The sequence below is a fragment of the Meriones unguiculatus genome, chromosome 4 (assembly GCF_030254825.1).
Source record: "Meriones unguiculatus strain TT.TT164.6M chromosome 4, Bangor_MerUng_6.1, whole genome shotgun sequence".
Lineage (NCBI taxonomy): Eukaryota > Metazoa > Chordata > Mammalia > Rodentia > Muridae > Meriones > Meriones unguiculatus.
The window spans coordinates 15,052,970-15,079,596 of NC_083352.1; the positions used below are offsets into that span (position 1 = coordinate 15,052,970).

The 26,627-nt window shown below is 44.2% G+C and overlaps 1 protein-coding gene and 1 pseudogene across 2 annotated transcripts in view; both read right to left on the reverse strand.

Moving 5' to 3' along the window:
* Ap3m2 (adaptor related protein complex 3 subunit mu 2) overlaps nucleotides 1–26,627 on the reverse strand; it is a 61,161-nt gene that overhangs the window by 11,319 nt on the left and 23,215 nt on the right. The window contains exons 1-2 of one of the 2 annotated variants that reach the window (XM_021650476.2): nucleotides 4,859–5,008; nucleotides 3,235–3,577 (exon numbers count right to left, since the gene is read on the reverse strand). In XM_021650476.2, the coding sequence (XP_021506151.1) occupies nucleotides 3,235–3,507 (273 nt within the window). In that variant the 5' untranslated portion in view covers nucleotides 3,508–3,577; nucleotides 4,859–5,008. Of the gene's footprint in view, nucleotides 1–3,234; nucleotides 3,578–4,858; nucleotides 5,009–26,627 lie in introns of those variants that run through there. The other variant, XM_060381470.1, reaches the window with a different exon arrangement.
* On the reverse strand, nucleotides 16,932–17,023 carry LOC132653821 (U6 spliceosomal RNA; annotated as a pseudogene).

Here is a 26,627-nt window from a genome sequence, read left to right on the forward strand (position 1 = left end):
GATGGAGACACAACAGACACACCCATCACTCAGACTGCAGAGAAAGATAAAACGATATCCGTGAGAGGAAGGACCTGCCTGCCCGTGGAGTCTAGCCGGTGTATGCAGGGCGTGAGCTGTGCAGCGTTATAATGGACATGACAGCCGGCATGGTGGCGCATGACTTTGATCCCAGCACTCATGGAGGCAGAGGCAGGCAGATCTCTGTGAGATTGAGGCCAGCCTGGTTTACAAAGTGAACCTAGGACAGCCAAGGCTACACAGAGAAACCCTGACTCCGTAAAAAACAAAACAAAATAATGATGATGATGACGATGATAGACACAAGGTAGAATTGTACAGAAAGCCTTTTGGCCTTCTGCTGTGTACTCTCTTGAAATTCATTCAGGAGACGATGAAATGCAGAGATGTGCTAGCCCGGCGGAAGACAGCCTTAGAGTGCTCCTGATGCTGGGATTCCCCAAACCCCAGCATTTACTTAAAGGGCTAAGTTACCTGGGGTGTGGAAAAGCACAGAAGACCTAGATTAAATCCTTTTCACTTTATCTCCATTTTCCAGTGCTCAGGATCAAATGCAGGGTCTCATAGGTTATGACCTTAACTGTCACTCGGTAACTGTTTTGGGTCTTGCTTTAATGGGATAGTGCAGGTAACACTGTGGGTGGACACTGTGATAACCAACCATGGCGAGTGTGATGACAACGTCGACCAGAGGGGAAAGGCATGTGGTTGGTCGGTGTATGTTTCTCGGGGTGTCAGGCCTGGCTCTCACAGGGCCCCTAAGATGGTGATACGAGTCACGGAACTGGGGAGGAGCGTGCTGAGGGCACCTGCTCTATTCCGGGCCAGCTCTGACTGCAAAGCTGAAGTCAGCCTCCTGGCTCTTCCATTTGAAGACATCAGCAAACCTGCACTTCAGTCTTCCTTCTCCAGGTCACCTCCTCAGGGCCCTTCACTGCTCAAGCAAGGCGATGGGCCTCAGCTCGCTCCGTTACCTGGCCCTTGTACTGGTTCTATGAGATGCAGCCTAAACTACATCAGGCAATGATACATGTCAGTGAGACCCCAAGATACATTCACTCAAGAATAATGTATTCCCAGCCGGGTGAGGTGGTGCACACCTATAGTCCCAGCACTCGGAGAGGCAGAGGCAGGTGGACTGCTGTGAGTTCAAGGCTAGCCTGGTCTGCAAAGCTAGTCTACGACAGCCAAGGCTACACAAAGAAACCCAGTCTGGAAAAACAAAGCAAAAAAAAAAAAAAAAAAAAAAAGAATGTATTAAAAAAAAAAAAAAAAGCCTAACTGAAGGGAAATACCATGTTTCCTTCCCAACAGTGATTCTGTTTGAAAAAATAAGCATTCATCTCAGGAGGTTCTATAAGCCAAACATAACATGGAAGGAGCCCCACAAGGCAGGCTGCCACAGCAAAAGCAGCTGCAATTCTGCCTCTCAGACTCCATCATCTTCAAGAACTTGGAAAAAAAATGTTACAAGAGAAGAAATTTGAAGCTCCACACTGGTCCACTTTCACCAGTGGCTCCAAAACTGAACCTGATTCTACTTTTCTAAATTCCTCTGTGGCTTTAATTTTTTGTTGTTGTTAATTTTTTTTGTGTATGGGGTTTGTCTGTTTGTCCGTCTCTCGGTGCCTGTTCATGCAGTACCCACAGTGGCCAGAAGAGGGTGTCAGATCACCTGGAACTGAACTTTCAGGTAGTTGTGAGCCACTGTGTGGGTGCTGGGAACGGAGCCTGTGTCCTCTGAAGGGCAGCTAGTGTTTGGAACTGTTGAGTCATTTCTCAAGCCCCAAACTCTATGGTTTTTAAACAAACAACTTTTCTCACTTCCTGGCAGGAATCGGTATGACAAAGCGACTGTTACTTTGTGTACGGCTCAAGTACACAGAAACCACAGCAAAGCTCAGGTTAGTCACTACTGGATCCTTCTGTTTCCTCCCTATTCTGGGCTTGTAACCTTAGGTTTTCACTGTGCATGGTGGCTAGCACGCTGCATGAGGACTGGAATTCCATTTGGAGGAAATACATATGTTACTTTTTTTTTTTAATTTTTTTTACAAAAGAACGGTTCTAGTCGGGTGATGTGGGAGTGAGCACTATGGATAGAACGGAACTGTCCTGACAGTGACAACACATGCTCCTTCCCTTTCCTAACTCCACAGGTCTCTATATGTGGCTAACCCCAGACCTTGCGTGACAGAGGAGTTTAACCAAAGAGCCTTTATCTATTATTATCTCCTTATCTAGTATTATCCAAGTAACACAAATGCCACGACTGTTAAAGGTAAACCATTCTCTGGACCCGGACTCTGTGCTTAGATGGTGTTCCCATATAACTCACCTCCCTCTACCTGGTTCCCTTAGAGCATCGTTCTCAACCTTCCTCTAATACAGCAACTCGTGCTGTGGTGACCCCCAACCATAAAGTTATTTTCCTTGCTGCTTCTGAACTGTAATTTTGCTTCTGTTATGAACCATACCGTAAATACCTGATATGTAACCGCTGCGAAAGGGTCACATTAGAGAACCTTGCCTTAGAGATACAAATCAAAGTGAAAACCACACGTACCTCACATTCTCACAAGAACGGAAAACCATGACAAGAACTTACAATGGCTATTTGTACTTAACCCACTCAAAATGAAGGCCAAACTCACCACTGACCCCTTGCCAGAGCCAGTTAAAATAAGCACCGCTCAGCTTTTCCTGTTAGTTCTTTTAGAAAACTTTGTCGCTTTTGGACACAGCTCAAAGCCATGAAGCCAACAATGGTGAGCATAAACTTACAGTATCAAAAATATCCGAACTCTGATTTGTGAGCAAACCTAAGACCATACGCTCATGAGGTGGCTCTCTCACGCAAGAGGCTGACGAGCCAACAACTGGCTCTTTTGAATGCAGCCAGCTAAGAACACAGAAACAAAAATCTTGGGTCGGACGGGAAATGAGCAATGTTCAGTTTTGATTTTTGAAAATGCTCTTAACCCAAGCTAAATACAATGGGGACACGGCTATAAAAATACTTTGCAAGATGGCTTACACCTGTAATCCTAGTATCCACAAGACTGAGGCAGGAAGACTGTGAATGTGAGTTCAGCCTGAGCCCACGTGACTCAGGCCAGCCTAGGCTACAGAATGAGAGCCTGCCAAAGGCTTGTTGGGTTGCTCTTTTATGATTGATAGTTTATACACGTAAACCTCCCCGCGTTTACAAACCTGGAACGTGTCCACTACCCGATGAAGGAACTCAATGACAAACAGAGGAGGGACCTCTGTCTGAATCACGGCCACGAAGAAGATCTTGTGCCGGTAAACACTGAGGAGGTAGTGGTGGGGGGTGGGGATAACTGGAGGCACGTTCTCTGCCTCCGTAGCTCTCTCTTGGGCCTCGAAAAAGTAGTCACAGACAGAACGGCTGACCACGCTTTTCCAGTGTTTCTCCAGGAAGATATCTCCAGAGGAGTTGATCAGGAAAAGACTATGAATCATGGTGAAGATGCCCTCGGGAGAGGAACAGGTGTTCAGTCTGCCAGGCTCCGGATTCAGCTAATTTTCAACCCTAAATACAAAAGAGGCTAGACTCAATTTCACTGAATTAAAACATCCTTATTTCCCGGCCATCCAAGACTTCCTTACCCTCCTTTCAGGGCCAGGCTCAGTCAGGGCCTCCTTCCACAGGTGGGTCCAACCTTTTGATACCTCAACACAGTGCTGCCACCCACAAAAAAGCACGCCCAGGGACTGTACAACTGAGTTACGGAAGAAGAAGGGCGAACAACCCTCATGACGTTTTTTAGTCAGTCTACCCCCTTGTGTTAGGCAACATTCACAGCTGTGCCGGGCCATGTGCAGCCTGCAGGCCATCTACCGGGCAACCCTCCTATTGCATGAGCCCCGAGGCGCCCTCCCTTGACTTCCCAAGAAGTCAAGCCATCTTCTTTCTCTCAGCTGTGTATTTTCAGTCCCCTTAGAACACTGGTTTCAGGCTTGTGACTGGGCTCAGCAGGTACAGCTTGCCGACCAGCCTAACGCCTAGAATTCCATCTGCCAGGTGAACGAACAGAACTGCCTTACTCGTCGCTCACATCACATACACACACACAGATACGCTTCATTTCCTCTGAAAATTTACTTTGCCGGGCGTATTAGCACATGCCTGTAATCCCAGCCCTTGGGAGGCTGAGACAGGAGGATTACAAGTTTGAGACCAGCCTAGGTTACATAACAAGACATCTTGTCTCAACAACAAAAAAATCCTAAACGAAATAAACAGGGATGGCAGGCACTACCTACATGGTGTGCTTTCAGCTTCTACTGGGCAGAGCTGGTCCCTGGAATCTCCGCCATCGTGGTCTGTATTCATTCACTCATTCACTCATTCATTCACTCACTCACTCACTCACTCCAGAGTCTATTCTCTGAATTATTTGTGCACAAAGCACTTCGTTGGGTGGCTTAAAAAAAAAAATCTCTGGATATAACCTAGTTTGTCTACAGTGACATCTCCAGGATGAGGGAACTGCGCTGCACCTAGGGGCGGCCTTGAGGTGAAGTGACTTGGGCTAAGGCCTGTTTTCCTAATGCCCCAGGGAACATCGCAGGTGTGCAGGCTGCCGAGACAGGCGCGGAGAACTAGCAGCCCAGCAGCCTGCAAGCCTGGGGTACTGGAGGCCCTGCGGGCCTAGGGGCTCCATCCTGAAAACTGGCCCAGAAGCAGGGACCCTGGTCCCAGGACGGCGCCCCTGTGTTGCCATAGCAACAGATGTAGCCCGCCACTCCTCCCGCACCTCTCCCGGGCGACGCCCAACGCGTCCCTTCCCATCCGCTCGCCCAGCCCTACCAGCTATCACCGAGTCTCGGGCTCCGCTCCGGCTCCCGCAGCACAGCGGGAGCTGCGCAGAGCCGCTTGCGCGAAGGTTCCGCCCCCTCGTCACCGCTCGCACGCTGATTGGCCAGCCTCCTCCCCGGCCGCTGCGCTCCTACGCTCTGATTGATCGCTGGTCGCCTCCGAGGCTTGAGCATCCGATTGGCCTTTGTGGAAGGTCTGGTAACCTTCAATTGGTGTAGCCTGTGGCTCCAAGCCCTGACTGGAGGGTGAGGACGCTCGGTCATCCAGTCACAAAGGGCCTCCAAGGAGCCAGAAAGTGACCGGAAGGGTAGAATGATTCCCGGGGTACGACTTACCTAATTTAGTCAGTCATAGATAATCAATCCTAACTACCCTCCATTACACAGGTCCACGTAAAAAAAAAAAAAAAAACAAAACAAAAAACGACTGCTTGCCGGGCCTTGTGGCGCAGGTCTTTAATGCCAGCACTCAGGAGACAAGCAGGTGTACCTGGTCAGTGAGTTCGAGGCCAGCCTGGTGTACACAGGGACGAGGCTACAAGCCAGCCAGAAAGAAGGGAGAGAAAAGAGAGAAGAAAGAGGAGGTGAGGCTGAGAGGGAGAGGAGGGAGGGGAAGAGAAGACAGAGGGAGAAGGGAGGAAGGGAAAGAGAGAGGGAGAGACTTCCCCTTTCAGAATCTCAGTTCCCAGATCAGAAAATGAGGTAGTCTTTGAATCTACTTTAGATTTAAAGTGGTCCAGGTCGCTGTGACCAACACAAGTTTGAAGCAAAATTCAGAGGGAAAATTTACCTTCAGGTGTAAGGCATTTGGTAAGGTGGGGGTGTGAGGGGGTTTGCAGAAATGCTGAGCACACTCTAACATATCAAGCTGTGGTCATGACGTCGATGCCAACCTGGATGAGTCTCCAGAAGGCAGTAACAAAGAACCACAGAGGCCCCCATCTCAAACAAGGCGAAAGGGTGACGCGTGACATTCAGGCCTGTCTTCTGACCCCTTTGAGTGCTCCCATGCACAAATGCAAACACGTACTTCATACATGCAAAAAAAAAAAATATCCCCCATTTGTTTTGTTTTTGAGAACATTTCGCTGGGTAGTTCTGGCTGGCCTGAAAGTCATTATATAGACCAGGACAGCCTGAACTGCTTCTCTGCCTCCTGAGCGCTGGGATTAAAGGTCTCGGCTACCTACCTTGCCTGGGGGGGGGGGGGGAGGGAGCATTGTAAAAAGAAATAAAAATATACTATTTCAAAGCTAAAAAATAAAAAGAGCAATTTGTGACAGTGACTCATAACTCCGGTTTGAAATTACAGAAGAAATGTTCATCAACTGAAAAAAATAAACTTCCTGAGAAAGAAAAGACCTTGGTCAAAAAAAAAAAAAAAAAAAAAAAAAAAAAAGAACTTTTTAAGTAACATACTTATTTTCTAAGTAGTTATTTAGGTAAAGATTGCTCTCAGAGGAAAAACCCAAACCTCTGCTTTGCAAACTGTCTACTGTGTGCCAGACCCGGCTGCTTCCTGTGGTTTTTTGTAGCTGGAAGTGAAGACAGAAAACCCTCCCTGTCAGTCACCTGCTGGATTTCCCTTTCTATGCTTGGCTTACTTAGCATTCGCGGAGCGTTTCGGGTGCCCTTTCTGTCATTTGGCAGTGGTTTTCAAAGTTTATTAAAAATTCACTCGACGAAATGTGACACGGCTGCCTCAGACGAGCGTCTTCCTTTTTTGAAATGCGAGGATAGGAATACCGTGACCACTCCCTCCCAGAGACGCTGAAATGTGACTTCGCACAACTCTTTGTGCTCCTCTGCACACTGTTGTGCCTTCCCTCGCTTGAACCTTCTCTCTCAGGCAGGACTCTCCCCCTGCCCCCAGACAGGCCTCGTAAGCCCCATCTGTCCCCCATTCTTGGATCCCTCAGACAACTTACAAAGACCCCGTCAACTCCCAGGTTCACACGGCAGCCAAAGATTGTTTTTCTAGCTCCTTACATTTTTAAGTTTTAAAAAAAGCTCCTCCGTGGAAAAGAGAAAGTGAACCTTGAGCAATTCACCCAAAATTAATGCAAAACTCTCGAGAGTACGTAACCATTGAAAATAAAGAAGCATCTGAAAGACAAAACATAACAAGCCGGGTCTTGACTCTTCAGCTGCTCAAAGGCGAGCGCCAACTGCAGAAGCGTGACAATGGCGAAGACCCACGGAGCTCCTGCGCCGCGGCGGGCTGGGCAGTGCGGCCTTGGGCGCGGCAGGTGGCGCTGCCGGGCCTGCGGGGACGGGATCTCCCGGCCCGACCATCCCGGTGGAAAAGAAACTTGCGGCTTCCGCAGTGAATTCCCGGGTGTGACTCCTCTCCGGTCCACCGCAAAGGCGGGAAAGAAAGCCTGCCCCCGGGGACAAAGCGGCGCCTCCACCCACGCAGCTGCGGGGAGCGGGGCGGGGGGGGGGGGTGAGGCGGAGGACGGTTGCCATGGCGACGAGCCAGCATCTCAAGCTGCTGAAAGGACTCTTTGTTTTGAAGCCAGCTGACGGGTGCTGCGGTTTCTAAGGTGCAGGGGAGGCGGGTCTGGCCGGAGTCCCCCGGGATGCGCTGCGGGGACAAGGGGCTCCCGCGCGGGCCTGCTCTCCCGATGGCGCGGTACAGACACCTGCTTCCTGCCGGCAGCGACTCGGCGGGCGAAGGACCGGGCGAGCCGGCTCCGAGGAGCCACACGGAATCAGTTTGCAGGAAGAAAAGCAGAAAGGGACCACAGTGTAGAGACTAGAAGTGGCCTGCGTTGGTCTCGCCCCTGGGAGAGCCGGTCCCTGGGGCGAGCCGAACGTGTGATTTCCCGAGTACTCGATAGTATGTATGGTTCGGAGAAGTGTGTGTGTGTGTGTGTGTGTGTGTGTGTGTGTGTTCGCGCGCGCGCGCGCACGCGTGTGTATTTGCATTTCAGGCAGTAGTTGCTTAGGCAGCTGTGAGACTAGCGGGGTGGGGGTGGGGGTGTGTGTGAAAACTCTCGGAACAGCCTGTAGCTTTCAGTTTTGCCCTGGGAGCCGCGCATTATCTGTAAAGCAAAAGCAAAAGTTTAAACAAGGAACTTAAAGTAAAGCTGCGTCTGTTTGACTACTCTCCGTCTAAGGGGATTTAGAACCCTTGAGGGCATCTGAACCGTCGTAACACTTCACTGTGTTTTAAAATGTGCAGGAGTAAGCTAGTACCATTAGCCGGCAGACGGAACAGCAGAACCTGCCTGCTTCTCACCTTGTAGATGGCTTCTAAGCAGGGAAGGTTTGTCTTAAAGGTTTGGATCCATAGCCTTTTGGCTTTGGGCTTGTGACTAAACCTGTCAGGGAGTAGGATGAAGGAGTGGCTATTTCGATATTTTTTCCCAGCGGAAGCAAAGACAGAGATAGGACGGTATCTGGGTTCCAAAACCCCCTTCAAAAACACACTCTCGGTGACCTTGTTTCCTTCCAGTAGGTCCCACTTCCTAAAGCTTCAGACACCTTCCAACAGCAGCATAGGCTGGGGATCAAGCCTTCAACACACAGAATTTGGGGGATCTAAATGATAACACCTTCATTTATTGTAATATAGAGGTAACCACAGGGAACCCAAACTAAGCAGATATAGACATTACACCAGAGCAACTTTCTCATTAAATTTTTCATGTTATCAGTGAAAAAAATTAACTTTTAAAGAATTTAGGAAAGAAATAGAACATGAGAATGGGTGGTTAAAGATGTGGGAAGAGATGGGGAGGGAAAAGATACGATCAAAATAAAAACTAATGAAAGTAAAGATTTATTTTACTTTGTGAGTGCGAACTCTCAGGAGTCAGCTCTCTCCTGCCATCTCCGATCTGGGAGGGGAACTCAGGTCCTCAGGTCTGCACACAAGCACCTCTGCCCACTGGGCCACCTTGCCAGTCCAGGTAATGAACTTTTGAATTCCAATGTCATGGCATTCTGTCACAGACAGAAGTAATTTCCTTAGGGTGACAAAAGTGGCCAAGAGAAGGCAGAAGAGACAAGCCAGGGGAGGTTAGAGGGCATGGTCTCAGCCTACAGCATACACAAGTACAAAAGCTTGAAAAGAAATCAGAATTTAAAAACCATTTTCTTAGCAATTACTGAGCGATTAGTGATTTTCTGTTTCATCTACTGTGTGCCTCATGGAGTACTACGTTGAGAATCTGATGGGCATTCTTTCATCTATAAGTTTTTTTTTCCTATTTTACAAGGAAAGAAACAGTTATGTTCTCTAATTGCCCTAATTTCACACAGCTATGGCAGTTACCGTGTGGGTTTGAATTCATGTCTGAAAACCCAGACTCCATACAGCCAGCCCTCAGACATCACATATCCTGCACAGTAGCGAGAACGGGCTCGCAGAGGTGACTGCCACTGTTTTCCTCTGATACAAAGGAACTGGAGCTGTTAAGCTCCCCGTTTGTTCTTGTGGGGGACCGCCTGTGGTTCCCAGCACCCCCGTGGAGGCTCACAACCGCCTGTAACTCCAGGTCTAGGGGAGTGCACTCCTTCTTTTGACACCTGTGTGCCCTGCGTGCACACAGTGTAGCCACGTGCACACACACACAAATAAATGTTTCAAAGAAAGGAATAGTGATATAGGCTTTACAACATTTTAGTGCCTCTGGAAAGCAGAGAATGTTGTGCCGATGGAGAGAGAGCATGGGTTATCCAGGCTGACAGTGGCTTGTGAACCCAGGATGGACAAACAGATGTTGAGGGGAGTTGCACACCAGTTACCGCCTCATCTCCTGCATAGTCTAGGTCTCCTGTCCAGGACAGAGCCGTGGCTGTTGCTCCCCTGCTGCACAGCCAAGAAGGGTCTAAGTTTCTGCCTATGGACATCATCAGCTTCTAACAGTGAAAAGCTGTAGGTGTGCCTAGGCAGGGAGCCAGGCGACTTTGAAACTCTGTTTCTGTAGCTGGGAAGAACTTTGGGAGAGTCTCCACCCAGCTAATGGCTGGCTTGTGCTGGCTTGTTGAAAGCATCCTTGGAATTGGCCATAGCACAGAGAAGTCTTCTGTGTAATTATGGTGGAACATTAACCCTATCCAGTGTCACTCAGAAGCTTAGGAAAATGTCGCTTCCAGCTGATAAAGGTGAAATTCTGATTATAGAATTGGGGTAGTTAATATACAGGTGTCTAAATTTCTTTCACATTTTGATATGTTTGAATTTTTTTTCCTAATCAGATGTTGGGGGAAAAATCAGATTCTGATCTAAAACTTCTATTTTCTCCAATTTTCTGAGAAAAAAAATAGACTGAAATTTAGAGAACTATTAGAATGTTTTTCTTTAAAAACCTATATACTTGGCCCCACCCCAATAAACCTCAATTAAGATTACAGGGCCACTCTGAGTAATAAAAATACAAGATGGGACTTCAGGAACTGTGATAATTTCAGTGGCCTTTTCTTGGAGCTTGAAGACACTTGGAGGGAAGGATTTGGGCATTTTCTTATAGTTCCCAGTATTGTTACTGGATTGTCAATGAATGGGCATAGCACTAATCGCATGTGAGAGTAGAATGTTGTCTCCCTCCACTCAGTTTTAAGTGTCTATTACTTAATTGTTGCTAAGTTTTAAATAGCCACCTTCACACACTGTCATGCAGTAGAAGTCCCTGAAGAGACTAGGACCATGACGATCGATGCTGAAGCTGCTTCGATCTTTCATTCCTTTTTCTTGATAAGCCCCTTTCGTCCCTGCCCATGGCTGCCAGCTCCTCACCAATTTCAGTTTCGTCCCTATTTCAGCACACTATAAATAGAAGAAAGTAGGATGTGACTGAAGAACATTTTGATCTAACTGGCTAGCCTTTTTTTTTCTCTCTCTCTCTCTTCCAGATAGGGTTCCTCTGTGTAGCCTTGGCTGCCCTGGACTCACTTTGTAGACCAGGCTAGCTTTGAACTCACAGAGACCCGCCTGCCTCTGCCTCCTGAGTGCTGGGATTACAGGTGTGTAACACTGTGCCTGGCTTAGCCAGCAAGTCTTAATGACTGTTCTTAGCTTAGCAATATTTTTCATACAATATACTGATGCAGTCACCTTAAACTCAACTCCCTGCTTCACCTCAATCTCACGATAAGGATGAAAGGAGCCTACGTATCTATTTATTCAATTGGGAAAGAAAAGAAAAGTAGGAAAAAAAATGAAACTAACAAGAAGTGAAATAAATGCAGATAATATGGATCATATAATCTCAGATGTACAGGAGATTTGAAAATAAAAGTTCTCTTTATAGTAGTCTATGGAAATGAATCTAAAGATCTTTCCGAGGAGAAAGTAAATTACAAATAGTGACCCAAGAAAAAGAAAATCAGAATGGCCCATTGGAACAAAAAATTGGAAATACAGTTAGATATCATCTATTAAAACATAATAAAATATGATGGAACAAGAATATGAAAAGAACAACTAGGAATAAGGAAGATTTCAGAGGTTAAGCCTGTCTGCAGAAACGGGATGGTAGGGACAAAAAAATTAAAAAGAAAAACCCAGCTAGAACATAGAAGATCAATGCAGACTACCATTTTACTACCAGGGATGCTATTGATAAAAGAAAAGAAAGGAAGCTACGTTTCCTAAGCCTAGTAAATTTCCTAACTGTCAGATAGCGATGGCGCACACCTTTGACCCAGCACTCAGGTGGTAGAAGCAGGTGGATCTCTGAGTTCAAGGCCACAGCCTGGGCTACACAGAGAAACCCTGTCTCAAACAAACAAAAATGTTCTAATGGTGAAGGGAAGGAAATCAGCATTTAGATTGGGAGAAATCACTGAGTGCCCAGGTCAAAGAGGAAATGTCTAAAACTACATGGATGTTTATTTTTATTTATTTTTTTTTTGTGGGATGGTGATTGTTTTTTTTTTTGTTTTTTTTACTGTTGTTGTCTTGAGACAGGGTCTCACCATGTAGCTTTAGATGGCCTGAAACTTGCTGTGTCGACCAGGGTTGGTTTCATAGAGATCCAACTACCTCTGCCTCCCACAGGCTGTGATCAAAGATATACAACTGGCATTTACTAGCCTAGAACTCACTAGATGGAGACCTGCCTGCTTCTGTGAGTCCTGATGTCTGGCAATCCATATGGGGTTTTTTTTAAATATATTTTTATTTAATAAAAAAAATTAAGTGCATTGGTGTTTTACCTGTATTCACACCTGTGTGAAGGTGTCAGATCTCCTCAAACTGGAGCTGCAGATGGTTGTGAGCTGACATGTGGGTACTGGAAATTGAACCTGGGTTCTCTGGAGAGCAGACAGTGCTCTTAACCACTGAACCATCTTTCCAGCCCTCCTACATGGATTTTTTTAAAAGAGAGAGAAAAGAAGAAAGATCTGACAAATCTCTTGTGCATTGGGCCTAATGGGAACCAGTAAAGAGAAGCCACACAGTCCTATCGAAAGGGAGAAGAATGTGGGCCCAGCGAGACCTGAGTAAACAACAAAACTAATGAACAGGAAAAACAATACAGTACAAGAGAGAAATGCCATCGCCATGCTGCTCCTTATGAGCATGTTTTAACTAACCATTTTAAGCTCAACACGGGGACTTCATTCAGTTATAATGAATCCTCAGCACCTGCAATAATGCCTGGACATAGTGTACGCCACTAAATACTCAGTGAATAGAGGGAGGATGCAAAAGAGCACTTAGCCTCAGTCATGACATACAGAGTCAGGGAAGAAAGATTGGGAAGGCTAGAGCCTGTATCATTGAAAACCTACCAAGTTAGGGAAGAAAGTATGAGTCAAGATAGAATAATAGGGATGGGGTTGTAGTTCAGTGGTAGACCAGTTGTCTAGCATGTACAAGGCCCCAGTTCCATCACCAGTGTCACACATACATACATATATAAACATACACACGCGCACATGCACACACAGACACCCCCCCAATATAAAAGTATAATCCCAGAATAAATTACCAAAAGAGATACAAGTGGTTGACTGCCTGGGCTGTGGGGCACAGGGGCTGAGGTAGTGCAGAGAATTAGGCTTTGTTTATTTCTGAGGAACAAAAGGAGTGAGGGTGGGCCCCGGAGCTTGCTTCTCTTGGCCTCCACACCTTTGCAGCAACATTCGGTAGACTGAGTGCGTCTGAGTTAGCTCAATAGAAATAGCAGCTTCCGGTGAGCCCATAAAATCAGCTGTGGAACTGCCCATTTTCTCCTCTCAGGAAGTTCCTGCTCCTCCCCAGTTGACTCATTTCCTCTTCCCACCCTCTTCCTCTCCCCTATAAACAAGTACAGCAGCTCAAAACAGCTCTTCTTGCATTGTGGAACTGTTGTGTCCAGGCCAAGGATACCTCCGAGAGGGGAGGGGGAGACCTTGAGCGAGTGCTGATGGCTCTCTGCTAGACAGTCTGCCCAGGAGCCCAGTCTTAAATGCTGTGGATCTACGTCCTGAATGACACCACTCTTCTGGGATTTTGTTGTTGCTTGCTTGCATTTTTGTTTTGTTTTTGAGACAGGGTCTCACCAAACACATTTGTTCACACTGTGGATCAGGCTTGCTTTGAACTTGACATGCTCCTATTTCCGCCTCCCAAGTAGCTGGGATTATAGGCTTGCGCCACTATGCCTGGCCATTGTGATTTTTTTTTTATTAATTCATTGTGATCTTTTTATATTTATATTTATTTTTATGCTGTACACTGTATGGCTTAAAAATAAAACTACTGTGGTAGGGCACATGAGTAGGTCATAGAAAGAGGAGGCAGAGACAGGATTGAGGACTGGAGGTCAGCCTGAACTGTATAGTGAGACCTTGTTTTCAAAAGCCCCAAACAAATAAAAGCAGCTAGGGAAGTAGCTCAGTATATTAGTTACTTCTCTTGTTGCTGCTGCAAAATACCCAACAAACATAACTTAGGGAAGAAAAGACTTATTTGGGTTCGAGATTCATCATGGAGGGAAAAATCACAGCGACAGGGTCCTGAAGCAGGTGGTCACATTGCATCCACAGTCAGAAATCAGAGAGAGAGAGAGACAGAGAGAGGGAGAGAGAGAGAGAACACAGCTCAGGCCATGGTGCTGTTCACATTTGGGGGGAGGGGAGAGGGTACTCACCTCAATTAATCGAATCTAGAAGCTCTCTCGTAAATAAGCCTAGGGCTTTATCTAAATACTGCCAAGTTGAATCAACCATCACAGCTATCATATGGAAGGTCCTAGTACCATAAAAGCAAATAAATAAATAAATTTAACTCTTCTTGGAAAAACTTGGTATCACATGCAAAAGAATGAATCTGGATTCTAACTTTTGTATTTTTGTGTTTGAGCATGTATATATGTGATAATGATTAAAGAAAAAAGAGGCTATGAACTTGAGAGGGGTGGGAAGAGATGGAATGGGCTAGAGGGAAGAGAAGGAGTAAGGAAATGATGTAATTATATTTTAACTTAAAATATTTTGTATTTTAAATGTTATATATTAAATTTAAGAATATGTCTTTAATTGAGTTGCAAAAATAAAGATAATTTGGATGAGAAAAAAATAGAAAAATTAATTTTCAATGAATCAAAAATATAAATGTGACGCCAAAGCTGTAGAACTCATAGGGGAAGCATTATGTCAGAGTTCAGCAAGAACTACCTAGATGTGATACCCAAAGCACAGGCTACTAAACTAAATGTAGATAAATTGCACAGCCATCAAAGCTGAATTTCTATGTGCTGAAGGACATAAACAACAGGGTGAAAAAAACATGGAATAGGTGGAAATATTTATATAACAGAAGTCTGATAAAGAGTTAACATCCAGACTATGTAGAGATACAATGGGGAAAGAAAGGCAAAAACAGAATAAAATCTGTTAATAAGATCTGGTTAGAAAGCAGACAGTGAGAGGCTGGAGAGGCAGCTTGGGGGTCAAGAGCAACAGGCTGCTCTTTCTGAGGGCTCAGGGTTGGTCTCCAGTACCCACACACCGTGGCTCACACAAATCTGTAATTGCAATTCCAGGCACTGCTTCTTCTGACCTCTGTGGGTACTAGACAGTCACTCAATACATACATGTAGGCAAACACCTATACACATAAAAAAAACTCAATAAACCTAAAGAAAATGGGCAATGAACTGATATACATTATTTCTAAAGACCAGTGAGGACCAGAAAAATGTCAACATTATAGTCACGAGCCAAATGAAGACCAAACCTCCAAGGAAATGACATACCATACTTATTAGGATTAAAAATGAGACAGTAAATGCGGGGGTGGTGTAGAGAAATTGCAACCCATACACTCTCCAGCAGCATGTAATGGTAGACACTACATTTATATACATTACATACAGTATACATTATACATACATTAAAGTAGGACTATAAGCAAACAAACAAAAACATTGAAACTATGGGCTGGAGAGATTGTTTCTGTCTTAATTAGGTTTCCATTGTTCTGATAAGGGCCTTCGACCAAAAGCAATTTAGAAGAAAGGATTATCTGGAGGCAGGAACTACCTCAGAGACGATGGAAGAGATGCTTCCTGGCTTATTTCTCATGGCTTGCTCAGAAGGCGATTATGTAAAACCTGTCAAGAAAGTGAGGCTTGGTGTGGTGGTTCAGACCTGTAATCCCAGCCCTCTGGAGGCAGAGGTAGGAGATAAAATATCCATCCAATGCAACCCTTGACCTCTACAAGGTGAGGTCAGTCTTGGTTACCTGAGATCCAGTCTCAAAAACAAAACAAAAAGATACAACAAAGTTTAAAGATGAAAAACTCTGATTTCACTAATTATTAACTGTAGGGGGATATTATTAAATCCATATATGGTACACACACACACACACACACACACACGAATGCGCACACAAGAGCACTCACATGTACACACACAAATGCTTTTGTTGGAATAGGATTAAATATAGATGTTGCCTTATATTTTCTGGACAGGGTCTCATTATGTAGTCAAGGCTGGCATCGAACTTATGACGTTCCCAGGCCAGCCTACTGACTACTGGCATTTCAGGCCTGCCTCATAGTGTTCAACCTTGATGTCATTTCAAATTAAAAAGTATATAATTTAATTTTTTTATTCGACATATTTTTTAAATGAAAATGAAGCACACCAAAGTAAAATTTCAATGAATGATGCTTTCACAATAAAATATATAATTCTCATTAATAGAAAATCATAAGTTAAGAGTTGAGAAGGGAGGTGGGGAGGAGGGGAGGCAACGATGAGAGCTCATGAGAAAGCACAGCTTGATCTCAGATAACATCCAGTGTTTTTCTTCTTGGAAGATGAGGAAATCATTAGCTCACTCTTCCTTCCTTCTTCCTTTCTCTCTGAAACAGGGTCTCACTAAGCCCTTGAACTGACCTTAAACTTGTGACCGTTCATTTCAGACCACAGGGACAGTTTAAAAAGAGGGGGCAACGTTGGTTATTTCCTGTGGAAGGGGCATGATGAGAGAGTTAGGCTCTGTTCCCGGGATCGTAGGGGACACAGGCTGCGTTTGGAGCAGTTTTATCTCAAGTCGGGGACAGTGAGTGCCCTGTGCTCCTAGACGCTAGGTAGGACCTAGGGGGAACTTTTGAAAAATAGTTGTGAGAGGGTGGAAAACAGATGATTTGGTTTCAGAGTGAGACTGAGAGTTTGTCCAGGAACCCGGAGGGAGGGGAAGGGCTCAGTTCTGCAAAGATGTAGCGTGGGAGGGATATGGATCCACGGTGACCAGGTCCACCAAAGCAAGTTACCGGAAGCAACAGGGGCCAAGGCACACTGAAGGAAGGGAGCCAGAGGAAGGAGAGGACTGATGTAAAGAGCTGGATCTGGTCTGGGGCGAAAGAATGACAGCGCCTTGTAGCCAGAGCTCCTCCACAGCATCCAAAAGGTCTTGTGGATGTTATCAGGGGTGGATGGAGCTGTTGAAGGGTGAGATTCACGCGCAACATTTATGAAGATGAGACTGGTAAGTAAAACATTTAAAGGACATTCAAAAGGTAAGTATAAGGATGATAAGGAACCTCAGACAACAGTGAGGGTTAAGAAAGGTCACGTGAGTTGAGTTCTCAGGAGTTTCAGCTACATACAATCACAAGAAGATACGAGTCCCGTGTCGGCCTTGCACAGGGGCCGCACTGATCTTGTCTGTATTGTTCCGATTTTAGCATATGTGCGGCTGGGCCACATTTTCACTCTCATTCCTGGGATCTCACTGTGCAGAGCAGGCCAGCCTCAGGTGCTCTGTGAAGCTCTGGACGGGAAAGTTGCCTTTACCCACATACCAAGCCTGCCGGCCTACCACTTTGTGCCCTCTAACAATTCATTCACTGCCATTGCATTTACTTCTGATTTTGCTTTTTACTATGAACAAAATTAAGCTGGGCCAAGTTAACAGCTTGTTTAGACAAGCATTTATCCATGAGTCAGTGTGTGGCCCAGGAAAACTTTTAGGTTTTCCTTAGAAGCCAGTAACTGTGTCGTGTAAAAATTGTACCAGCATTAAAATAAAACATTGAAAATTACAAAAAAGATTCACATTAGCAAAGATGGCTGCCAGATCACAGAGTTGCCTCCATCTTGATGAGATCCCCCAGTTTTCTGCTAAAGGTGAACTCAGCCCTGTGGTAAAGTAAGCCCTTCCCCCATGGGCATTGCACATCCCCGTGGAATTCTTCATTTTGAGGCTCAAATGTGGATTGTTACATCCTTCTCTTTAAAAGGACACTTAGGTAGGTTAGTGTGGAAATAGGCAGTGATAGTACCTATGGCTTAGGCAGGTAGGCTCAAACTAGAGAATAATAAAGAGACTGAGGAAGGGATTGCTTGGTCTCAGATCAAGGAAGCTGGGTCCATGAAAGAAGCTGGTGCTGTAGCTAGTAGCTAGAATCACAGCACAGGTTTCTATCAGAAGAATAACTTCCGAAGAATGCCACCAGCCCAGTTCCAGGATGAGGCAGGAAATGGGCTGCTGCCTGGCTCTTCTTTTCCCGGTCAAAGAATCGGAGGGCCAGCCTGACCCAGGGCGTCTCAAGAAGCACAACTGTTCTTTAATCAGAACAGCTGAAGGCCACAGTCTCTCCCCAGAAGGGAGGCTGTGCACACGTGGTGTGGGGTCTTGAGATTTTGTAGATGGAAATGGTGGGGTTGGGGAGAGTTACTCTGCAGGGCAGTTCTATAATCTCAAAGCGGTAGACGCCAGCAGGCTTGGTATGTGGCTCTCCTTATCAGCTGTTGTCAGTCAGGGCAGCTTTCCTGTCCAGAGCTTCCCAGTGCACCTGTGGCTACCCTATCTCAGAAACCAGCAGAACGCTGCTGCTACTACACTGTTATTTGGACACAGAGACTGAGGCTCAGAGGTAGGAAAAGGAGGAGGACGGGGCTGAGGGTGTAGCTCACTGGTAGACTGATTGTCTAAGATGCGGCAACCCAGGCTCAAATCGCCACCATTACAGAAGTGACAAAAGGGAACAGGAATCAGAACAAACAGCCCTAATAAAGAAATGGATAACACAGAGAAAAACGAGAGATGATCACAGTAAATGCAGGTGACTAAGACAAAACCAAATGAGAGCTGGAGACTCTAAGAGAGCAGATATTTGTTCAAAGAACCCATCAAACCGAAGAAGTTATATTAAAATTGAAGAATTTTGTGGCTGGTCCTTGCTACTTTGTGGGTTCTTCTTTTTCCCACCCTTCATCCCCACCTCCTCTGGAGACAGAGAAAGAAGGATAGAGGGGGGAGAGAGGGAGACAGGGAGAGAGAGACCCCTGAATCTAATTTCTATCTTCTTGTTTCTTCTTTGAGCACAACTACTAACAAACTACAACCACCCCCCATTCCCCCAAAATGACCAGCAATGACCAACCCCACCTCGAGGGACTCTAGCATTTATTTACCCTCTGAAAAGTTCCCAGAATTCCAAACATCATACAATCGCAGCTGCAGCTGCCAAAACCACGCCTCTCCTCGAGCATGAGGCAAATCACAGCTGCTGCAGATAGTCCAAAGTAACCTCACATCCCTACACCTGGAATTAAATCTTACAATATTCTTATAATATTTCTGTTTTTCTTTTTAAACCAAAATTCCAGAATTGTCACTACAGGACTTCAATTCTTAGGAAAAAGGTAAAAAGCAGCCACATTCTTTGCCTATATACACAAGAATGTTCTGTAATCTGGTTGCTAATATTGTTCCCTTCTGAAACCTGGCCTCCACAGTCCACATTATCCTTAGCACCATTGTCTTTCATGTTCCTACTGGGATGGCCCATTAAACCCTGCTTACAGAGTTCAGCTGTTTTCCTAGTCCAAAGTCTAAAATTCTTCCACATTCCTCAATTAAAAAAAAAAAAAAATCAGTAACCAATTGGTTTCCCAAAGTGAGGGGAACAGGGACTATTTCTAACAGGAACTCAATGACTGGCTCTTTGGTCTCCCCACCCCCGAAGGGAGGAGCAGTCCTGTTAGGCCACAGAGGAGGGCTTTGCAGCCAGTCCTGAAGATACCTGATAAAACAGGATCAGATGAATGGGGAGGAGGTCCCCCCTATCAGTGGACTTGGAAAGGGGCACGGTGGAGATGAGGGAGGGAGGGAGGGACTGGGAGGGAATGAGGGATCGGGACACGGCTGGGATACAGAGTTAATAAAATGTAACTGATAAAAAAAAAAAAAAAAAAAAGCCAGCACGGTCATGTCTGTCACAGCAATACACAACTAGTGGTACAAACTCTTATCTTAGTTACTTTTCTGTTTCCATGACAAAACACCATCACCAAGGCAACTTACCAAATCAAACGTTTAATTTGGGGCTCACAGCTGCATCTAGTTAGAGTCCATGGCTGACATGGTAGGAAGCATGGCAGCAGGCAGGTAGGCATGGTGCTGAAACAGTACAGCAGGTTGAGTCAACCATAAGGCAGGGAGAGAAGGAGCTAACTGGGAATGGCCTGGGCTTTTGAAAATTCAAAGCCCACTCCTAGTGACACACCTTCTTCAATAAAACCATACCTTCTAATCCTTCCCAAATAGTTCTACCAACTGGGAGCCAAGCATTAAATACAGGAGTGTAAAGGGGCCACTATCAATCAAACAACGCTATAAGGCCTATGTAAGATTAAGTTTCAACCCTTTCTAAAAGATTTGTCACTTAAAAACCTGCTTGAAGGCTTACAAAGGCATCTACTAGCATGCATCTGCCAGAAATCACACACACACACACACACACACACACACACATATATACACACCGGTAAATTAGAGGGTGTATCAATGTGCTTTCACTGTGTGATTTAAAAAAAGCAGCTTGGTGAGGAAAGCATTTATTGGATTACATGTCTCAATCTTTATCACTGAGCAAAGCCAAGGCAAAGACTCAATCACGGCAGGAACCAGGAGTCAGCAACTGATGCAGAAACCATGAAGGAACACAGCCTGCCAGCCTGCTCTCCTTGGCATACTCAGCTTGGTTTTTTACACAGCTCAGGACCATCTGCCTGGGCATGGCACCATCCACAATGGTCTGGGCGCCCCCTACATCAATTATTAGTCAAGAAATGTCCCATAGACTTGCCTACAGAACAAGCATAGGGAAGGATTTTCTTAACTGAGGGTCTGTCTTTTCCACATGGCCTTGTGTCAAGTTGACACAAATCAACACAGGCTGAAATACAGAAATCCTAAAAATGAAAGAATCATGAAAACAAATGATGTTTTTTCTTTCTCTCTTTCTCTTTTCTCTCTCTCCCTCTCTCTTTTCTTTTTCCTTTCTTTCTCTCTTTCTCTTTTCTTTCTCTCTCTCTTTTTTCTTTTTCCTTCCTTCCTTCCTTCCTTCCTTCCTTCCTTCCTTCCTTCCTTCCTTTCTTTCTTTCTTTCTTTCTTTCTTTCTTTCTTTCTTTCTTTCTTTCTTTCTTTCTTTCTTTTTCTTTCTCTGTGTAACAGAGCCCTGGCTGTCCTATACTTGTCTGTAGACCATGCTGGCCTCGAACTCACAGAGATCTGAATCCCTCTGCCCTCCATGTGCTGTGATTAAAAGCATGCACCACCACACCTGCAATAAATTATCAATACAACAGAAACTACACCTTTTTTCTCTCTCTCTTTCTGAGACACTGTTTCTCTGTATAGCCTTAGCTATCCTGAGCTCAATTTGTGAACCAGGCTGGCTTTGAGCTTACAGAGGTCTACCTGCCTCTGCCTCCTGCTGGGATTATAGGCGTACACCACTGAAACTATATTTTTTAAAAGGAAGTAAACTAAAAAATTATAAATTGTGACATCAAGTATTTAAAATGTATGAAGTTATAAAGATTGTTCAGCAATAAAATTTAGCAGCCTAAAATAGTTTCTTTTAACGATTGGATGTTTTCTGCGAGCCTGAGAGTAACCACAAGTCAAAGCTGTAATAGATTCACTGGAAAATAAAATAAGAAAACAGCAAGGGACCAAGCACTGTACTATAGAATTAGCATGACCACAAGAGAAAACCAAGAGAGACAAAGAATCTCAATAAGAGGCAATTACAAAGCCTAGGTACTACCCCTCTGTCAATGATCATTCGAAAGTAAAAGTAATTTAAAAACTTAAAGACCTAATATGATACAGCCCAAATAACATTTCATATATAAGGCTTTCCACAGGCTGAAATGGAAGGGTTAGAAAAGATTCCATACAACTGGGTGTGTAGAAATGCATCTTACAATCATAGTAGTTGAGTGGGAGAGACAGAAAAACCACCTGTAGCCGGAGCTGAATAGTGAGTTTTAGGCCAGCCAAGGGTACATAAAAGCCATCTTGTGTTCCATCCCAAGCCTACTGAGTCACCTGACCCTAGCCCACACTCACCAATTCCAACACCCAGGACTAGCCCAGGTCTCAAATTAGCACTGGTGTAACCTGAGGAGTCACTGGATCCTTGCCCTCTCTTGCCATCCCCAACCCTCAGGCATAGCCTTGTTCACACAGCCTGTGTGCTGGTCTAGCCCTGTGAGTGCCCAAGACCCTGGCCCACTCACACCATCCCCTCACTCTCAGGCATAATGAAGATCGCACAGCTTGCACCAGCCCAGGCAAATCAGGGCCTGTGTTCCATTCTCAGACTTTCTTGGTTACCACTGAATTGGAATCACCCTATTCCTCCAATGCAAAATCAACATGGAGTATCTGAAGGATTGACCTACCACCTGTTTATGACAAATCCAAAATCAACCAAACTTGGACAACAACGAAAGCAAAGCCAAACTTCCACTCGGGAGACACATAGCTAGTGAGAGAAATCTACACACCCAAGCCTCATCACAAAAACATAATATGAAAGGTCAGTATAGTACAGCCCTCCTCTCCAAAATCCATCAGTTCTATAGAAATGATCTACAGCGAGAATTAACTAGAGGAACCCAACAGGACACAGCCTTTTAAAGATCATAAATGTCACCAAAAAAATTCAGGAAGTTTAAAAAAGACACAAACAGCTCAATGAACTTGAGGAAATAAACGTCGAAAACACAAACACACGGATGAATGAGGCAATGAGGACAGTTCAGAATTTGACATTTGGACTCAGAAAAGGTATAGAAGTATCAAAGAGAATTCATCCTGAAATTAAGATGGAGGTGGAAAACTCAATATTCCGATGTGCTGGTTAGTTTTTGTGAGCTTGGGAGAAGGGAACCTCAACTGAGAAAATGCCTCTGTAAGACTGGCCTGCAGGCAAGTCTGAAGAGTGTTTTCTTGATGAAAGTTTGATGTGTGAGGACATCACAGACTATGGGCGGTGTCGCTCCTATGCAGGCGATCCTGGGTTGTATACAAAAGCAAGCTAAGCAAGCCAGGAAGCAGCATTCCTTTGTGGGGTTTGCTGCCTCCAGGTTGGCTTGACTTTCCTCAAGGATGAATTTTGATACAAAAGTGGAAATCAAGTAAATGCCTTCTTGCCCAAATTTGTTGGGTCAGTGTTTATCACAACAACAAAGAAGAAAACTGGGACACTCAGTTAGAAAACTCAGGCAAAAGCCTTAGAAGTAGAATGAATCCAGTAGAAGGAGAAGACAGGCAAACTGTCAGGGTTTAAAGATAAAGTAGCGGACTACAGAAGCAAAAAATATGAAGAAAATGAAAACATACAAAAGGAATATTCAGGAACTGTGGAAAATACCAAATCTTTGAATTATAAACATGGATGGAGACAAATCCCAAGTCAATGGCATTGTCCAGATCTTCAAATGGATTATAGAAGATCTTCCCAAATTAAAGACATACCCACAGAGATACAAAAAGCACACAGAACACCAAATAGATAGGACCAGAAAAAAACACTCCCCATGCATCTTATTGTTAAAGCACTAAATATACATGAGAGAGTACTAAAAGTTGAAAAGTCACAAGGCATGTATAAAGGGGGGAAAAAAACCCTTTAGAATCACAGCTGATTTTTCAATGGAAACTTTAAAAGTCAAAAGAACGCAACGCTCTTCAAATTCAAAAAGACCATAGGTAGCAACGTGGGCTACTGATCCCACTGAAACCATCTGCCATGGTCAAAGGAGAAAGAAACCTTTTCTATGATGTAAATGAGCTGCAAGGATTCATGACCCCTAAACCAACCCTACAGAGAACACTGGAAACGATGCTTTGTACCGGAGAGGAATAAGCACAGCCAAGAAGTGAAAAAAGAAGACAAGTGAAGCCATATTTCCTGAAACGAAACAGGACTGAGAGCAAAACCAGCAAAACAACAACAAATACACATAGAATTGCAGAAATCATTGGTTTTGGGGACAGTGACATAGAATATTGTCTTGATAAGGACCTGGCATAGACAGAAGGTCTTAAATGGCCTCCCAAGTAGGCTCATCTTTTACCTGTTAAAATCATGGACTCAGAGGACCCCTGCTGTTCTCCACTCTATCAAAAGGTGTCTAGCATGGAAGTGAAGAATAAAAAGTGATATTTGGGAAAAATGCTTTGGGTTATTTTCGGTTGGCATTCATCTTTATGCTAGTCTGAGCTGCTTGGTAACTGGTTTTATTTTATATTTCATGCCCCAGCCTTTTGTGTACAAAGATACGCATAGGGCAAGTAAAGACCCTCAGAATCTCCCAGGTCCTTACCTCCTGACAGGTTCCCAGCTTCTGCCAAGCAAAGACCAACACTCTTATAAGACAACCCAGGCATTGCCCCTTCCCAAGGGCACACAGTCCAAGCCAGAGGAAACTGCAGTACCAGAATATTATTTCTTAAGAGTCAAGAAGCAGCCAGTAAGGGGCCGTTTCTGCAGAGATGCTCCCCAATGCACCATGGCACGGCCAGCCCACAGCTGGGACAGCCAGCATCCAATCAGCAATTCATTCTTCATACATAGACTCGTACATCTAGTGGCTAAGAGTAAGGCTAGAAATATCAGTTTGGGAGTCACTAATAGGAATCCTACACGCTTTTTCTGACCTCCTCTGGCACCAGACATACATACGGTGCACATGTATACATGCAGGCAAATGGTCATATACATATAAATAAAATAAATGAATCTAAAATAAATTTAAACAAGATCTAATAAAACTGAGTGTGGTGGTACACCTGTAATCCTAAGACCCAGAAAGAGAGACAGGAGAATCAGGAATTCAGGGCTAGCCTTGGCAACATAGACAGTTCAAGGCTAACCTGTTTAGCTACAAGACATCCTGTCTATAATAAATAAATATCTTGTCCCAATTGTTTTAGAATTTCTCTCCTTTCAATTAGTGACATATTTATGAAACTTACCACAGACACTAGGCTTTAAAGCAGTTCTCAACTACAATAAAAAAAATAGCTACACATAGATTAATGTCCCTTAACTATTGTCCAAGTAAAATAGGTTGTATCTCTCCAATGGTACCAATGCAGAGTTCCCCCGCCCCATAGGGCTGAAGCTTCTATCTGCCTCCCCATTTACTCCTCCCATTTGTCTCCCCCCTACATCTCCGTAACTATTTACCCTTCTTTGGGAGATCCTCCCCTCCGCTCTAGTCCCTTAGTTGATACCTAACCTCTGTGTCTGTGTGGATTATAGCACAACTATTGAAGGGTTAAAGGGGTTAAAAGGAAACATGCAATACTAGTCTTATTAGATCTGAATTACCTTACTCAGGATTATTTCCCTTCTAGCTCCATCTACTTACCTGCAAATGTCATAATTTTCCCTCTCTACTTTTTAAACGCTTGAACGGTAAAGGTATGACATTTTTATTATTCACCCATCAGTTGATGGTCATTTAGGCTGTTTCCAGTTTCTAGCTGTTATGAATAGAGCAGCTATAAACATGATTGAACAAGTGTCCTTGTAGTAGGATGAAGTGTGCTTTGAGTATATGCCTGAAAGTGCTCTAGCTGGGGCTTGGGGTAGATTCTTATCTTCCTGAGGAACCACCACACTGATTTCCATAGTAGCTACACAAGTTTGCACTCCCACCAGCAATGAACAAGTTTTTCCCTTTCCTTGAATCTTTGCCAGCGTGAACTGTTACTTGTTTCACTGATCTTGGCCATTCTGACTGGGTTAAGATGAAATCTCAAAGGTTTTGACTTGCATTTTCCTAATGACTAAGGGTGTTGAACATAACATTTAAGTGTTTCTGAGCCATTTGTGTTTCATCTTTTGAGAACTCTCAGTTTAGTTCTGTATTCCCATCTTTTAACAGGGTTATTCGTTTTCTTGATGTCCAGTTTTCCCCCCCAGTTCTTTGTATATTCTAATACTAACCCTCTACAGGATGTGTGATTGGTGAATATCTTTGCCCATTACTTAAGCTGCCAGTTTTTCTGAATGGTGGTGCAGTACTGAATCTTTTTAGTTTCACGAGATCCCATTTATGAATTGTTGTTCTTAGTACCCGTGCTATAGTTGTCCTGTTTAGAAAGCCTTTTTCTGTGCCAATTGGTTCAACTATTCCCCAGTTGGTCTTCTATCAGATTTATTGCATCTTATCTTATGTTACTGATCCATTTAGGGTTAAGTATTGTGCAGGGTAATAAATATTTTATTTCCTCTATATGCAGTTTGACTAGCACCATTTGTTGAAGACCTTGTCTTTTCTCCAGTGTGTATTTTTTGCTTTCTTTTCAAAAATTAGGTATCCATGGCTATGTGAACTTATGTCTGTGTCTTCAGTTTTATTTAATTGATCAATGGGTCTGTTTTTATGCCAATACCATACTGTTTGTATTGCTATAGCTCTATAGTACAACCTGAAGTCTATAATGATGGTACCTCCAGCAGTTCTTTTGTTACTCAGGATTATTATACCTCTCCTGGATTTTTTGTGTATGTATATGAAGCTGGAAATGGCTTGTTTACTATCTGTGAGGAATTGTGTTGGAATATTGATGGGGATTGCATAGAATCTGTAGATTGCTTTTGGCAGTATGGTCATTTTCACAATTAATCCTACCTATCCATGAACATGGGAAATCTTACTGCATTCTGATATCTTCTTCAATTTCTTCTTCAAAGTTTTATTATACAAATTTTTCACTTGCTTTGATAGAATTTTCCCAAGATATATTTTTCTGTTGTGAAAGGTATTGTCTCCCTGATTTCTTTTTTGGTCTGTCATTTGTATATAGGAAGGTTACTGATATTTTGTGTGTTGATTTCGTATCCTGCTACTTTGCTGAAAGTGTATCAGTGCAGAAGTTTTCTGGTGGCATTTTAAGGGTCTTTTATATATCAGCTCATACCACCTGCAAATAAGATATTTTGACTTCTTCCTTTATTATTTTTATCCCCTTGATCTCTATTGATTTTTGATGA